At 40.3% G+C, this 17,445-nt stretch overlaps 2 protein-coding genes across 2 annotated transcripts; both read right to left on the minus strand.

The window, feature by feature from the left end:
- Positions 1-6,089: 6,089 nt before the first annotated feature.
- On the minus strand, positions 6,090-7,897 carry LOC310997229 (lysozyme g-like; the record flags this gene model as incomplete). Its single annotated transcript, XM_083986906.1, has 5 exons — positions 7,846-7,897; positions 7,587-7,697; positions 6,574-6,803; positions 6,331-6,481; positions 6,090-6,235 (listed from the first exon to the last, which is right to left on the minus strand). Exons 1-5 carry the CDS (start codon positions 7,847-7,849, stop codon positions 6,090-6,092), a joined length of 642 nt encoding a protein of 213 aa, XP_083843032.1. The 5' UTR covers positions 7,850-7,897.
- Positions 7,898-14,035: 6,138 nt separating this feature from the next.
- On the minus strand, positions 14,036-17,045 carry LOC310997466 (lysozyme g-like). The gene is made up of 5 exons (XM_083987174.1): positions 16,971-17,045; positions 16,614-16,757; positions 14,533-14,765; positions 14,285-14,435; positions 14,036-14,189 (listed from the first exon to the last, which is right to left on the minus strand). The coding sequence occupies exons 1-5, from the start codon at positions 16,972-16,974 to the stop codon at positions 14,056-14,058; spliced, it is 666 nt and encodes a 221-aa protein (XP_083843300.1). The 5' UTR covers positions 16,975-17,045; the 3' UTR covers positions 14,036-14,055.
- Positions 17,046-17,445: the final 400 nt, after the last annotated feature.

Below are 17,445 nucleotides of genomic sequence, written 5' to 3' on the forward strand. Positions count from 1 at the left end.
CTGTGCACTTTTCTCTGGGTTTATTTACTTGCTGATATCCCTAACAAGATGTATCATTGGTTTTGAGTACCTGTGATCTGCTTACTGTAATATCGTTTATGCTGCCCCTTTCTGGAGCTCGAGCAGGCACAGGTAATTTGGCCAATCAGAAGAGAGAATGAGAACCTCTCCTCTGATTGGCTCACTGTTTTTGAGTGGCATGTGGTCGGGCCAATCACAGGCAAGTAACTGAAACCTAAGCTGCATTCATAAAAATTGAAAAAAAAAAAAAAAAAAAAACTGGTCACGGTGGGCGGAGTTACCTTGTGTGTGACATCACAGAAAGGAGGAAGTGCTATCTGCTCGTCTTAAAGAGAATGTTCCTACAAATGGGCGGTGTGTGTTTCTCCGTTTATGACCAGTTTGATGCATGGGGCAGTATATACGTGGCCCAGAGACCTCCTCAAGTATGAAAAAATAACCAAAATCACATTTTTCATGCCATAAATATGTAGTGTTATTTTTACACTTTTGTGGTGTCAAATTACCTCCTCTATCCATAGTAATTAAATAATGTACCATTGAATAAAAAAACACAAAAGGATTTCTAGCAGATTAGTAAAAAAAAAAGATGATCTCAAAGTGATGAGATGCGCAGGTTTAGCTTACAGGACTCAATAGAGTGCCGAAGCGGAAGCAGGAAGTAACGGCCCCATGGGTCCTCAATTCGAAAAAAGGCTCCATAGAAATGAACGAGACTCCAAGATTTATTTCGTGATCCGTTTGAATTGTGCCATGACAAAAAAATATGTCCTCTACCTGTTTAAAACATCACGTTTCATGCCGAGAAATCAGCAGTTTATCGTAAAACGGCAACAGAAGAATGTATTTTGTGTGACGACGCTCTACGGACTACAGATCTGTGTCCCACAAGAAATACGTCACCAACGGACACGGCAAAGGGCGGCATTTGGTGTGTGACGTCACCTACGCGACCTGTAGTCTTTCTGGTTACAGATTCTTCGGAATTTTATTTTACAATAGGTTTACAACAAACTGCTGATTTCTCGGCATGAAACGTGATGTGTTAAACAGGTAGAGGATATTTTTTTTTGTCATGGCACAATTCAAACGGATCACGAAATAAATCTTGTAGTCTCGTTAATTTCTATGGAGCCTTTTTTCGAATTGAAGACCCATGGGGCCGTTACTTCCTGCTTCCGCTTCGGCACTCTATAGTCTCCTCACTTTTAATACCTTGCTGCAGCAACAAAAGACTGGCCACTAGGTGGCAGTCTGATATCATTTACTGGCATTTGACAGGAACTTGAGTAGAAGAACAAGGGAGTTGCCACAGACAGATCAGAGGAAGCGATTAACTGTTATTCACACACACTAAGAGGATGTGAGTAAACAGTAGTTGTTCCAACCTGCATCAGTCCAAAACCATTTCCTCCGTCTCCAAAACCAGGCCGAGGCCGACTGTTTTTGATCGCCTCTCCAGCTCTAGACTCTCTGGAGATGATGGCAGCAATGAGAGCTGGATGGATGTATGTTTCTCCTGCAACTATGTTAATGATGTTCTTGTAATCTTCCATTGGGCCACTGTCATGCTCTGCCATGGCCTCTGATGCAGCGACACCTTGTAGAGACAAATCCAACAGAAAACAGGGGTCATTAAATTAGTGCAACAAATGCATCTGTTTGCACTGACATAGAAGCTACATCATTTTATTATAGTCTCACACCATATAATGCATGTATGCATGTGTGTGACAAATACAGAGAAGAGAAGAAAACCTCTACTGAGGGAGCATCACCCTCCTGACCTGGCAACACTTCAACAGGTGACAGGGGGGTGAACATCTTGACACAAACCAGCATTCACCAAAGAGTCATCACATGGAGCAGACAACTTCCAAATAATAAAGTCATGATGCTATTACTGAGAAAAAAAGTTATAATTTTGAGAAAAGTCATAATACTCTTAGAAAAAAAAGTCATATTTAAAAAAAAAAATCAATTCCCATTTATGAGAATAAAGTCATCAGTGTGAGAAAAGGTCACAACACCTAATGAAAAAACTTGTAATATTATGAAATTCAAGTAATTATATTTCAGTCATAAAATATTACATTATCTTTTAAAAATGTGGGATTTTTTTTTTTTCATCGTGGTGTTAATATTCCATCACACAGTCTGCAGAGTGAAATGAGGATACTAGATTAGACTAAGTTAAAGTTTTATTACAGGCGCTTCATTTCTGCTGCGGAGTGCCTGTCCATCTGTCCCTGGTGAGTAGCAGTCGGTAGCAGTGTATTGTTGTGTCAGAATGTCAACGCTGATAGGCTGTCGCGTCACGGCGTCACGCGATGTCGCCACAAAAGTTCAATATTTTCAACTCGCGCGTTGACGCGATTTTCGCGGCAACGCAGCATCGCGTTTGGTGTGAACACCCCTTTAGACATTTTGTTCAACAAGATCATCTTCACAGAAGGACAGCTGCTCTGACATTGTTTCTGAATATTTCATGTATTAAATATCACAAGTAATAAACCAATGCAGTGTTTACCTGAGTATGACAGACGGTCCGCTTTCGCTGTGTCATATGAAGCTCCGGTAGTTTTCACTTTACTGATGTCTCCGTATTTGGAGCAAGAAGAAGGATAAGAAGAGGAGAAAGAACCTACAAATGATGGAGCTATTAGATTATGTTTCCTCAGCACATTGACATGAACACTTGAAGTAGGAGGAGGACCTGAGAGAAGTTTAGATTTTCTTTACATTGTTACACAGCAGCCACAGTAATGTTTGTATGTATATATGAAACACAGAACGCACCCATTGCTCCTGTTTCCTCGTGTAGATGACCTCTTCAGACGAGTCACTGCTGCTCCTGTAGTCGCTCTGTCAGACTAACCTGTCTGTACCTTGCTATATACTCACCTAGAAATGACCACGCCCACCAATAAATAATATTTATTGGTTCAAGTCCAGCCAAGGACAATGAGCATGTTGCTGATCTGTCTGTGATTCACCTGCAGAGAGTAAACCTCTCCCACGTGTCCTATTGGAGTTCACTGGTGATAAGAAACCAGCTGATTTCCAGGTTTCCAAGTCTTTATTAGGAAATGTATCTAGAAATAACAATATAGGCTACATCAAATCAGTTGCAGTTGATGAGCTCACAGTTTTAACATCAAAATCATTTGTAGAAGTTTTCTTTACTTTCAGTGAATTACATTTTGCTTTTTTGATTATCTCTTTCAGTTTCAGTTTCAGTCTGTGTCATGATGATACAGTCTAAAGTTCAGCATGGCTAACAGAATGTATAATGATCCTGTAAAGTCTTATGAAACTCTAACATCCAGATAAGAGACCCATTAAACCTTTGCTCTTTTCAATGAACACAGATAAAACTTTAGAAATCACACCAGGTCACTTTCTAGGTGCTTGATTCCACAGAGGTGTAAAAAAATATATATTCTCAGTCTAGAGTTGGGTATTGATAAGGTTTATTTCAATACCGATGCCAAATCGATAACCTTCAAAACAGTACCAGTATTTAAAACGGTGATTGCTGATTGCTGAGGAATACACAGACACACGCACACAAAAAAGAGTCAAGTTGACTGAAATGTACAACAGAGTAGTTTTATGTCTGATCTGCAGACAGATAGAATTCATGTACAGTAAGGCATAATCAGTTTTACGTCAAGAGCAGCTTTTCATCTTGTCAGTAAGGGTGCATGGGAAAGTGAGGAACAGTGCAGACTTTAAACTGTCTATTTTCACATGGATGTATTGATGTAGTTACACTGAGGATACTGTATGGATAGATACTTGAATATGTAGAGTATTCAACGTTTGGCTGAGGCATTCCTTTCCTCTCTCAGACCTGGATATCAGAGGAGCAGGGCAGAAAAAAAGGACCATGTGATTTACAAGAAACAGCTCTCACTGACTGTAACAGGCAAAGGGCCTTGTCTCTTTATCTATCTGGAACCTTAGACACAGGGTGATTCAAAGCTCTCTACCGAGGAATGGAAACATATAGAACATTTAGATGGCCAAAATAACAAAATATATATATTTTAAGAAATTAAAACATGAAGAGTTCATTTGCAAAAGCAGATTTTTTTTTTTTATCGTTTTTTAAAAATATTTTTTTTAAATTTACATAAGGTGATATCAGTCAAACCAAAGTTGAGTGACTTTGAGACATATGACATATCTCCAAAAAATAAAGTTTTATTGAAAACAACACTTGCAAATAATTATTACAAAGCCTCAGCTCATTTTTTTCAAAATGGCACTTATCTGCTTTTGCAAATGAACTCTTCACATGTAAACAAAAAAAAAAATTAGGAAAAGTGAAAAAAAAGTCTTGTTCACGTGAGTGGACAATATGCTGTTCTGAAATGGCACCTGCAGATCCGAAGCACAACAGAACCAGTTCTCATGGAGGATTGTGGCTCACAGAGAGAGTCTAAGAGATGAAGGAGGTTTCCCTATGAGTGGTATCTCAGGAGGTTTCTGTCTGACAGATATAACTAGTAGCTTCTTTGGAGGTGTTTTCTCCCAAATTAACCAACCAACCAACAAATCGGACCCTGAGTATCCCAGCCTGTCCTTCTGAGCACTTTTCTCTAAAGCTCCAGTAGTTTGAGCCTCCTTCAGTGCCTTATCACAGACTGGATTTTTGAGTATCCTGTTTTTGTGTTTGTGCATGTAAACATCATATCCCAATGTCAGAAACCAGGATACACCAGTATCCCGGATTTGAGAAACTCTGAAGGAAAATGGGATACTGTGGCATCACTGATAGCTGCGACAGTCTGCACAGGTGCAGGCAAAAGTGTCTCCATAGAAAGAATCTGCAGATGTGTTTGGTTAATTTGATTGTTTTTCTTCTTCACATTCGTACACTGACACTAGCAAAAAAGTAAGTCAAGTAGTAAAAAAAAAAGAAGATGTTTGCAGTCACATCTATTGTTTGAGCTGTGCATTTATTTACAGGAAACCATGATTCATGGTATCACTCTCTCTCTCGAGCTCTTCCTTGGCCAGAGCCTTATAAATACTAAGCCCCTCCCAAGACCAACCAATTAATACAATTAATACAATAATTGATAATTCAGGTAATCAGGTCTCACATTAAACCCCGCAGCACACGACAAAACCACATCATCATTTCTTTTTTCTCCTTCTTTTTTAAAAACTTTTTATTGTGAAATACAAGACAGTCAACAAATCATCATTTCAATAACTCACACATGATTTTGTTTGACCATATTATCCATTATCTAAATTCCAAACCAACCCCCCAACTCAGTGGAACATGGTATGACCAGCCATTAACCAGCTGCAGGTACTGTAGCTGCTAAGGCAACATTCATGAGCTGCTCTGGTTTAAACCTCAGGCACAGGGAGGGAGTGGACCAAGATGGCAGCAGCCCGGGTAAAAACATATGATGGAATAAACTCCTGAAATAACAAATCTGGTCTGTAGTTTATTTCTTTTACAGAGCTGAGTGTCTGTTTTACCAGGTGCCAGGATAATGATAGGGATAATGAAAGTGGAACACTTTTGCCGTGTTTCAGTGGTCACAGCTGTATAACAATTAAGATATCTTATCAGGTTAAATGAAACAGGAAGGAATTCACTTGTACATTTTCCTGTGCTGTAATTTCCTGTCTGTGTATCCAGGGCAGGATCATTACCATTTTGCTGTACTTGTATTTTAAGACTATTTCTTTTGTGTTTTAAACAAGAGGACAGCTGTTTATGAATGCAACTCAATGTAAAATTATAATATACAGTATGTGATATTATACAGCTATACGGAAGAAAGGAACACATACCAACACAGAAAAAAACTGAAATTAATTAAATTAAAAGAAAATAAAAATCCAGCAGTTTGTAGTTCAAACTGAGTCAAATGAACAGATGCAGATTCTTTAAATAATTTTGTAGTGAACAGTTTCAGTCATCACAATCATTCTCTAACATACCACTTGTTGATTCATGTTTATTTTTGTAATATTCTGATAGAAGATCATGTATTACATAATGTTTCATTCACTTCAGTACTTTTGTTGTTTCAGCTTCAGTCGTCATAGCCATTCTTTATGAACCACTGAGCTCTGGCCACGACATCATTGGCGTAGTCTTTACCTGTTGTATTTTCATCCACGTTATCTGGGTCGTCAGATTCCACCGCCGTATCCCCCATGTTGTAGGCTGCGATCCCTCCTGCAGAGACAAAACAGCAATGAGAGCAGAGCCAAACAAAATGTGAAGTACAGTAAGTTGAAGCACACAGAGTCCAATGAGTGAGTGAAACAAACCTTTCAGTTGCTCCTCTTTGCTCCAATCTTTACAAATGTCCTTTCTCTGGATTACACGAATTAGATCAACCAAGATCTGAGTGGCTTGGCGGAGGTGTTCCTCACTGTCCCATTTACCAACTGGCGTCACACCACTGTTTTTCTTATCAATCTACAGATTGTGAATGCAATGGGACGAACATTTGAGTTATTGTAATTAGAGTCTTTACTAAGAGGATGTGAGTAAACAGTAGTTGTTCCAACCTGCATCAGTCCAAAAGCCCTGTATATCCCTTCATCTTCTCTCCAGTCTCCCCAACCAGGCTCAGGCCGACTGTCTTTGATCGCCTCTCCAGCTCTAGACTCTCTGGAGATGATGGCAGCAATGAGAGCTGGATGGATGTTTTTTTCTCCTGCAACTATGTTAATGATGTTCTTGTACTTTCTCATTGGGCCACTGTCATGCTCTGCCATGGCCTTTGATGCAGCGACACCTTGTAGAGACAAATCCAACAGAAAACAGGGTCATTAAATTAGTGCAACAAATGCATCTGTTTGCACTGACATCATTTATAGTCTCACACCATATAATGCATGTGTGCATGTGACAAATACAGAGAAGAGAAGAAAACCTCTACTGAGGGAGCATCACCATGGGCAACACTTCAACAGGTGACAGGGGGGTGAGTAAATTCTTACCACAAACCAGAATGCACCAAAGAGTCATCACGTGGAGCAGACAACTTCCAAATAATAAAGTCATGTTACTATTACTGAGAAAAAAAGTTATAATTTTGAGAAAAGTCATAATACTCTTAGAAAAAAAGTCATATTTAAAAAAAAAAACAATCAATTTCCATTTATGAGAATAAAGTCATCAGTGTGAGAAAATGTCACAAACCTAATGAAAAAACTTGTAATATTATGAAATTCAAGTAATTATATTTCAGTCATAATATATTACATTATCTTTTAAAAAGTTGGGATTTTTTTTCCATCGTGGTGTTAATATTCCATCACACAGTCTGCAGAGTGCAATGAGGATACTAGATTTTTGCAGACCAGCCAGGAGGTTATAGCATCACCCTGGTAACCTCGACAAAAAGCCAATGGGACTTTAGGCTTTGAGAGAATGTCAGAAAATAAGATGAAGTTAATTGTAGACTTAGACATTTTGTTCAACAAGATCATCTTCACAGAAGGACAGCTGCTCTGATATTGTTTCTGAATATTTAATATATTAAATATCACAAGTAATAAACCAATGCAGTGTTTACCTGGGCTGTGACCGTCCGCTCTCGCTGTGTCATATGAAGCTCCGGTAGTGTCCACTTTACTGATGTCTCCGTATTTGGAGCAAGAAGAAGGACAAGAAGAGGAGGAAGAACCTACAAATGATGAAGCTATTAGATTATGTTTCCTCAGCACATTGACATGAGGACTTGAAGTAGGAGGACCTGGGAGAAGTTTACATTTTCTTTACATTGTTACACAGCAGCCACAGTAATGTATGTATGTATGAAACACAGAACGCACCCATTGCTCCTGTTTCCTCGTGTAGATGACCTCTTCAGACGAGTCACTGCTGCTCCTGTAGTCGCTCTGTGTCAGACTCACCTGTCTGTACCTTGCTATATACTCACCTAGAAATGACCACGCCCACCAATAAACATGTAACATTCAGGTTCAAGTCCAGCCAAGGACAATGCATGTTGCTGATAGGATCTCTCTGTGATTCACCTGCAGAGAGTAAACCTCTCCCACGTGTCCTATTGGAGTTCACTGGTGAAAATAAACCAGCTGATTTCCAGGTTTCCATGTCTTCATTAGGAAACTCCTTCCCATTTGTGCAATATTGGAAGATCTAGAAATAATAATATAGGCTACATCAAATCAGTTGCAGTTGATGAGCTCACAGTTTTAACATCAAAATCATTTGTAGAAGTTTTCTTTACTTTCAGTGAATTACATTTTGCTTTTTTGATTATCTCTTTCAGTTTCAGTTTCAGTCTGTGTCATGATGATACAGTCTAAAGTTCAGCAGGGCTAACAGCATGGAGGATGATCCCTTGAAGTCTTATGAAACTCTAACATCCAGATAAGAGACCCATTAAACCTTTGCTCTTTTCAATGAACACAGATAAAACTTTAGAAATCACACCAGGTCACTTTCTAGGTGCTTGATTCCACAGAGGTGTAAAAAAATATATATTCTCAGTCTAGAGTTGGGTATTGATAAGGTTTATTTCAATACCGATGCCAAATCGATAACCTTCAAAACAGTACCAGTATTTAAAACGGTGATTGCTGATTGCTGAGGAATACACACGCACACAAAAAAGAGTCAAGTTGACTCAGGAACAGAGTAGTTTTATGTCTGATCTGCAGACAGATCTGCTAAAATTAATGTACAGTAAAGCAGGGGTTCTCAACTAGTCTCACTCTGGGCCCCCCCTTTTCCCATGGTCATTAAGTCGCGACCCACTTTTATAGAATTCAAACCAAGATTTTTTTTTTAAAGCCTTTAAAAACTCATGTTGCTCTTTATTGAGCAAAGTGCATTTCAGAGCACATGAATGAAACTGAGGAGTTACCATGACAACTGCATGTACGGAAGTGAATAAAATAATATCAAACTGCACAAAATGGAGACCAACAAAACGATATATTTGACTTCTAAGGCATCTCTGCATTCACAGCATATTCACAAAAGTGAATAAATATCAAATTGCACAAAATAAAGACCCACAAAACAAAACAAGATTCACTGCATTCAGGCCACATTAATAAGAAACTGATATCTCTGCATTCAGAGCAAATAATAAGAAAGTGAGGAGGAGCATTACAACTGCATGTGTTCACGTGTCTCGTGTGCCTTTCAATATAAGTTATTTTTCAAAATAAAAGACATGTCCAACATCAGATGTGCATTAAATATTATTTACTTTTTTGACCAGCTGTCAGCGACCCATCTAGAACGGGTCCGCGACCCACTTTTGGGTCCCGACCCACCAGTTGAGAACCACTGCAGTAAAGCATAATCAGTTTTACGTCAAGAGCAGCTTTTCATCTTGTCAGTAAGGGTACATGGGAAAGTGAGGAACAGTGCAGACTTTAAACTGTCTATTTTCACATGGATGCATTGATGTAGTTACACTGAGGTATGGATAGATACTTGAATATGTAGCTGAGTATTCAACGTTTGGCTGAGGCATTCCTTTCCTCTCTCAGACCTGGATATCAGAGGAGCAGGGCAGAAAAAAAGGACCATGTGATTTACAAGAAACAGCTCCCACTGACTGTAACAGGCAAAGGGCCTTGTCTCTTTATCTGTATGGAACCTTAGACACAGGGTGATTCAAAGCTCTCTACTGAGGATGGCCAAAATAACAAAATATATATATTTTAAGAAATTAAAACATGTAAACAAAAAAAAAATAGGAAAAGTGAAAAAAAAGTCTTGTTCACCTGAGTGGACAATACTGTATGCTGTTCTGAACAGCACCTGCAGATCCGAAGCACAACAGAACCAGTTCTCATGGAGGATTGTGGCTCACAGAGAGAGTCTAAGAGATGAAGGAGGTTTCCCTATGAGTGGTATCTCAGGAGGTTTCTGTCTGACAGATATAACTAGTAGCTTCTTTGGAGGTGTTTGGGGTTAACACAGACTACTCGCTTCGCGGCTACTCGCGGCGCTTCTGCGGCCGGTGTGTCCCTGGCGTAGACGTGTGTGCGTGTGTGTGTGTGTTCATCTCTCTCGTGCTCTGTTTAGATACTGACAAATACATAAACGCACACACAAGCTGGAAAGTTGTCTCATCTGACAGCTGTCATTTGGGAGGTGAAGGCAGGGTTTTCCCTTAATTGTCCTGACGTTGATGGAATCACTATGAACTGTATGTTATATGAGCAGCAGGGATGGTCAGGTTGATATTGTTACACAAAAAAAATTAAAAAGAAACAAAAAGAAAAAATAATTACTCTGTTCAGGTGCTTGAAAATACATTGACAGAAAAGAATACTGTTATTGATACAGTAAAAAAAAAAAAAAAAAAGGGGAGGGGGGCTGGAAATGTTCTTATCAGCCAAAGGGCCCAGCAGAGAAAGTTTGGGAACCACTGAGATTCACTGGCACTGACGCACCTCTTTATAGTATGAAACTAAGTGAACAACAGATAAGGCGTGCACTAGCACACTGCTCTACTTTATTTCGATCTCACCCCACTCTACGTCGACCTATGCTCGTGTAAGAGTGCGTGAAGTGAAGATGTACCGTGCGATGGGAAAAAGAAAAATCGTCACAAATGGTATTAATGTCATAGATAGCCTATGTCAAATGTTGAAAGGTTGCTCCTTTCCTTTCTTGCTGTGTGTTTCTAGCTAATCATTTCTTTTTGCCATTGTGAATATCAGAATATATTCCACACATAACTACTGCTCCCTTCTCGTTGTCTTGCTTTATGTTACGCCTCTATTTGGGTGCTCTAAATAAAATGCTAGGATGCTTTTATTTTATCAAAACAGCAGCAGTGGCTGTTTTTCAAGAGTGCAATTTTTCTTGTTTGATCCTTTGAGAGTCCCATGCCTAAATTATTACCTCTAGAATGTACTACGCTTTTCTTCAATTTTATCAACAATGATAGCAGCAAAATTATCAAATCAACTCTTACTGGCACGATGGGGGAAAAAAACCTGGACGTTTTGGCCCTCGGTTTGGCACACTTCACATACTTTGACTCTCGCTGAAAACTGTAATTTGTCCCCACATCCATATCTCTCCTCAACAGACAACTGAACACACCCCTCCCCCAGCCCCACCTAAGTTATTGAACCACACGGCTGTGGGTCAATATCCAGTCAAGCAGGGGGGGAGGCCCATTGCCTGCTTGGCACACACCCCACCCCTCAAACCCTAACCCCTCCATACCGCCTGCATTTGCTGACTCTGTTGCGTCTCCCTGTCAGAGGCAGAACTAGCTTCTATTGTCATGGGCTACTGTAATTTCCTTTGCTTTTTGCACAAATCTTGCTTAAAGGTTGAATTTATTATGGTCGTATTATAAGTTTTTCAACATTTCTTAACATGTTTTTTATTTATTACTGCAAGTTTCCCCTTTTATTTCTATTTATTATATTGAGCTCTGATGGCCTTTTATGATGTCTTGGTATGTCATTTTATTGCACAAGCACTGACTAGACCTATTTTACGTATGTCCTGCATGTCATGTATGCGGATGATTGAATAGATGTCTCTCTGTCTATGAAATGTTTTGCTATGCAACCAAAAGGCACTACGGGCCCAAAACAAATGTCCCCTCTGGACCTTGAATTCACTGTGTGTGGCATCACTCACTCTCTCTCAAGCTCTTCCTTGGCCAGAGCCTTATAAACAGTAAGCCCCTCCCAAGACCAACCAATTTCCAATGGATACATGAATTGATATTTAAAGGGATAGTTCAACATTTTGGCAAATTGGCCCATTGCCATAATCGCTATAGTCATAGCAGTAGGTGCGTTACCTTTAATTGTCGGTGTAAGCTATTTTTAGAACGGCGGAGTGGAGTGGCAGGCTGCTCAGCTATGGAGGCTAAGGGAATTTCTTGGTTTCCCTCATCAAACTCATCAAATACACAATCCATCAACTCCAAAACGCTGTCGTGGACAAGTTGTGAGCTGCACAATCACCACGCTATGAGATAATAGCGGAACGTTACGAGACGGGGCCGTTTAAGAGGTAAATTAATGCAAAACCGCTGATGCGCGTTGCGTTCAGGGACAGTTTTTCAGCAAGCAGACTCTGTATTTACCCTGTATTTACCTCGAAAACGGCTCCGTTTCGTAACGTTCCATTATTATCTCATAGCGTGGTGAATGTGCAGGTCACAACTTGTCAACGAAAGCATTTCGGAGTATTGGGATTTTGTATTTGATGAGTTTGATGAGGGAAACCAAGAAATACCTTTAGCCTCCATAGCGTAACTCTGAGCAGCCTGCTGCTTCGCTCCGCCATTCTAAAAATAGCTTACACCGACAAATAAAGGTAACGAACCTACTGCTATGACCCCTTTAACACTAGAACCGCCAAGGGGTCATTTTTACCCCCTTGGTGTTTTTAAATATGTGTAACTCTGTTAAAACAAAACCTCCACTTCTCTCAGTTCATGACTTTTCCTAAAATGGGTTCATTAATCATCTAGTGAATTTTGAAGTCTGTGGGATAAAAATTAAAAAAAATATGACCATTTATACCTAGAACCGCCGAGGGGGTAATTTTTACCCCCAATAGAAAACAGCTGTTTAGTGCCGTGATCAACATTCACGCCGCTGTCCGGTTGCTTAGCAACGGCTATTACACGCCGTTTGACAAGTAGCCTACCTATCCTGCTGACCATGCATGAAGAGAAAAGGAGGAGATGTGGTGTTAAAACGCACTAAAAACAAAATCTCAACAATGTGCATGAAGAGCCTGTGGACAGGCAGTGTGTGGACAGTGTTCCGTAGTGTTCCGTATCGGCCCGAATGTAGAGACGACGCGCGTGTGTGCAGCGTGTGTGTTGCTACTGAAACGTAAGTTTGTGTGTGTGTGTGTGTGTGTGTGTGTGTGTGTGTGTGAGTGTGTGAGTGAGTGAGTGAGTGAGAGAGAGAGAGAGAGAGAGAGAGAGAGAGAGAGAGGAAGAGGGAGAGAAAAAACGGCGAAATGTATTTTTGACGATGTATTTTTTCGGTTCATAACGAAATAGTCTAGGCTAAAGCAACTGTAAAATTAATAACTCTCCCCATAGATTCAAAATTTAAAAGTATTTTTATCAAGCACTACTTATTATTTAAAAGAAATGATGAAAATGAACAACTTTACTGCTTAAAAAAAAGGACATCCTTGTGATTGATGACGGAGTGGAGGCAGGGGGTAAAAATGACCCCCTCGGCGGTTCTAGGGGGTGTTGGAATGTCGGCGGTTCTAGTGTTAAGGTAATTAGGTCCCACTTCAATTACTCACACATGATTTTGTTTCACCATACCACCATTCTATAAATTCTCCTTTTTTAGTGAAGATGACTGGATCACCATCTACTGCAGCCACAGTCAGAGCAAGTTGTCTGCATGACCCAATATGTAATGGAATGAAACAGGAAGCAATTCTCTCAAAATTTTCTTATGGTGTTTGTCACGTAACCACTAATTTCCTGTTTGTGTATCCAGGGCAGGGTCATTACCATCTTTCCTTTTTGCTCTTTGTATTTTAAGACGATTTATTTTGTGTTTTAAACAAGAGGACAGCTGTTTATGAACGCAACACAATGTAAAATTATAATAGTGATATGATACTGTTATACCGAAGAAAAGAACACATACAACACAGAAAAAAACTGAAATGAATCAAATTAGAAGAAAATAAAAATCAGCCGTTTGTTACTTACTTACAGATGCAGATTGTTTAAACATTTTTTGTAGTGAACAATTTCAGTCATCACAACCATTCCCTACCAACACACACAGGCTGTCAACAGACTTGCTGGGGCCCAGGGACAAGACACCATCATAGGGCCCCCCCCCCTATATATGTGAATGTAAAGTAAAATAAATTGGGGCCCCTATGGTCCTGAGGCCCGGGGACAGCATACCCGGTTGCCCCCCCCTGTCAACTGACACACCACTTGTCAATTAATGTTTATTTTTGTAAAATTCTAATAGAAGATGTGTATTACATAATGTTTCATTTATTTCAACACTTTTTACGTTTCAGTTTCATTTGTAGCCATTCTTTATGAACCAGTGAGCTCTGGCCACAACATCATTGGCGTAGTCTTTACTTGTTGTGTGCTGATCTACATTTTTGGATGTTACTTTTTGATCCCCCATGTTGTAGGCTGCGATCCCTCCTGCAGAGACAAAACAGAAATGAGACCAAAGCCAAACAAAATGTGAAGTACAGTAAGTTGATGCACATAGAGTCCAATGAGTGAGTGAAACAAACCTTTCAGTTGCTCCTCTTTGCTCCAATCTTTACAAATGTCCTTTCTCTGGATTACACAAATGTGATCAACCAACATCTGAGTGGCTTGGAGGAGGTGTTTCACGCTGTCCCATTCACCATCTGGCTTCACACCACTGTTTCCCTCATCAATCTACACAGTGTGAATGCAGTGGGATGAACATGTGTATTATTGTATTGTAATGTGAGTCTTTACTAAGAAGATGTGAGTAAACAGTAGTTGTTCCAACCTGCATCAGTCCAAAAGCGTTGTACTTTTGTTTCTTTGGGTTCCAGTCTCCCCAACCAGGCTCAGGCCGACTGTCTTTGATCGCCTCTCCAGCTCTAGACTCTCTGGAGATGATGGCAGCAATGAGAGCTGGATGGATGTCTTTTTTTCTTGCAACTTTGTTGATGATGATCTCCTTGTACTTTCCCATTGGGCCACTGTCATGCTTTGCCATGGCCTCTGATGCAGCGACACCTTGTAGAGACAAATCCAACAGAAAACAGGATAATTAGTGCAACAACTGGATCTGTTTGCACTGACATAGAAGCTATAGCATTTTATTAGTCACACACACTCACACAAAATGCATGTGTGACCAGCAGAAAACCTCTTCTGAGGGAGCATGAGCCTCCTGACCATGGGCAACACTTGTGATAGGGGGATGAGCATAGAGAGCTTAAAGGGATAGTTAAACATTTTGGCAAATTGGCCCATTGCCATAATCGCTATAGTCATAGCAGTAGGTTCGTTACCTTTAATTGTCGGTGTAAGCTATTTTTAGAACGGAGGAGCGGAGCAGCAGGCTGCTCAGAGCTATGCTATGGAGGGAATTTCTTGGTTTTTCTCATCAAACTCATCAAATACGAAACCCAACAACTCCAAAATTCTGTCGTGGACAAATTGTGAGCTGCCCAATCACCACGCTATGAGATAATAATGGAACGTTACGAGATGGAGCTGTTTTAGAGGTAAATTCATGCAAAACCGCTGATGCGCGTTGCATTCAGGGACAGTTTTTCAGCAAGCAGACTCTGTATTTACCCTGTATTTACCTCGAAAACGGTTCCGTTTCGTAACGTTCCATTATTATCTCATAGTGTGGTCATTGTGCAGGTCACAACTTGTCCACAAAAGCGTTTTGGAGTATTGGGATTTTGTATTTGATGAGTTTGATGAGGGAAACCAAGAAATTCCTTTAGCCTCCGTAGCGTAACTCTGAGCAGCCTGACGCTCCGCTCCTCCGTTCTAAAAATAGCTTACACCGACAAATAAAGGTAACGAACCTACTGCTATGACTATAGGGATTATGGCAATGGGCCAATTTGCCAAAATGTTGAACTATCCCTTTAAGCGGAAGCAGAACAGAAGCTCGCCATGGGACCTCAATTCAGAAAAAATCTCCATGTAAGTGAATGGGTGTCAAAATTGTCGTGATCCAATTTAATTGTGTCATTAGAAAAATATATGACCTTAACCTATTTAAAACGCCAAAAAAATCAGCAGTTTGACCGCAATGGAAGAATTTATTTTTGTGTGAAGGCTGTTCTACGGACTACAGCACAGATCGGGTGTCCCACATAGATACCTTATCAAGGAGTAGCTGACACGGGAAAGGGTGGCATGTGGTGTGTGACGTCACCTACACGACCTGTAGTCTTTCTTGTTACGGATTTTCGGGAGTTTATTTTGTAATAGTTGTAATATTCGTAACAAACTGTTGATTTCTTGACACGAAACACGATGTTAGAGGTAATATATTTTAAACTAAAGCTCTGCCCAAGCACGTTTGCCCCCTAAAGTCCGGATTCTATGGCTAGTGTGAGTGCAAGTATACCGTGCTTGACAGTCCACCTGGCCCTGGCCCGGTACTCCCGTGAAAATTATTCAAATAATTTTCGTCATGCTAAATATGACTGTTAGTAGTGTAAATATTCAATGTTATCATAAGAATATATAAATGTGTGCGTGCGGTATGTTTTTGTTTTTTTTCCCCCATCGTCCCAATGTTTGTCTTCACGTTCACACACTCTTTACATAAGCGTAGGTCTACGTACAGAGTGTGGTGAGATCGGAATTACGTAGTGCAGTGCACCCCTTATCTGCCAATGTTGCACACTTAGTTTCATACTATAAATAGGTGCGTCAGTCAGTGCCAGTGGATCATCGCAGGCCAGATATTTTGCTCCCGCCTTTTGATAAGTCTCTCAGCTGTTGTGCAGTCCGGTGTGTAAGCTACGTCATCTCCAGGCAGAACAACTGGAGTTGATAATAAACTGTTTAATATGATAAATATCACCAGTAATAAACCAATGCAGTGTTTACCTGAGTATGGCAGATTGTCCGCTGACGCTGTGACATCTGAAGCTCCGATAGTTTTCACTTTCCTGATGTCTCCGTATTTAGAGTAAGAAGGAGGAGGAGGAGGAGAAGAAGGAGGAGAAGGAGGAGGAGAAGAAGAAGAAGAACCTACAAACGATATTAGAATATGTTTCCTCTGCACATTGACATGAGCACTTGAAGTATGAGGACCTGAAAGAAGTTTAGATTTTCTTTACATTCTTTATTTATTCCTTCATTTATTTATTCCTTAATTTCGGACATGTTAGTTAAATCAGACTTCATCACACATCATCTCAGTTTAGGTTTAAGGTATGTATGTATACGACACACAGAACGCACCCATTGCTCCTGTTTCTACGTGTAGGTGCCCTCTTCAGACAGGTCAACGCTGCTCCTGTAGTCGCTCTGTGTCAGACTCACAAGACAACACAAGAGATACTGAGCCTGGAGGTTTAGCTCAGGGCTTCTGCCCTTTTCTCTCCACCGTGGGTGGAGCTTGGTGGGAGGTGGGAGGAGCAGGACTCTGGAGGGAGGAGGATGTGAGAAAGACAGATGAAGGAGAAACAAAGTGCTAGTTGTGTGTATGTGTAATAAGTGATCTGTTTGTGTGTTCATGTGAGTGTTTGGTGGTCTGTGTTGTGTGCTCAGTTACTCGGTCATGTAAGATTAACACATGTATGAAAGAGGAAGCAAAAGCAGTTGTGGTTTTGGGGAACAGCCACTTTCTCAACCACGTCTGTCCGCCTGCGCTCTTTTCTCTGACGCTCCGGTGGTTTCAACTTTTCTGATGTCTCCATATTTAGAACATGAAGAA

Source organism: Trachurus trachurus, assembly GCF_905171665.1.
Source record: "Trachurus trachurus genome assembly, chromosome: 14".
In the NCBI taxonomy this organism is placed as follows: domain Eukaryota; kingdom Metazoa; phylum Chordata; class Actinopteri; order Carangiformes; family Carangidae; genus Trachurus; species Trachurus trachurus.

Coding starts and splice junctions, on each gene's coding strand:
- LOC310997466 (XM_083987174.1), bottom strand. Junction 14,766..16,613: donor GGACAATCTGCCATACTCAG/GTAAACACTGCA, acceptor TGTCTCTACAAG/GTGTCGCTGCATCAGAGGCC. Junction 14,190..14,284: donor CAAAGAGGAGCAACTGAAAG/GTTTGTTTCACT, acceptor TTGTCTCTGCAG/GAGGGATCGCAGCCTACAAC.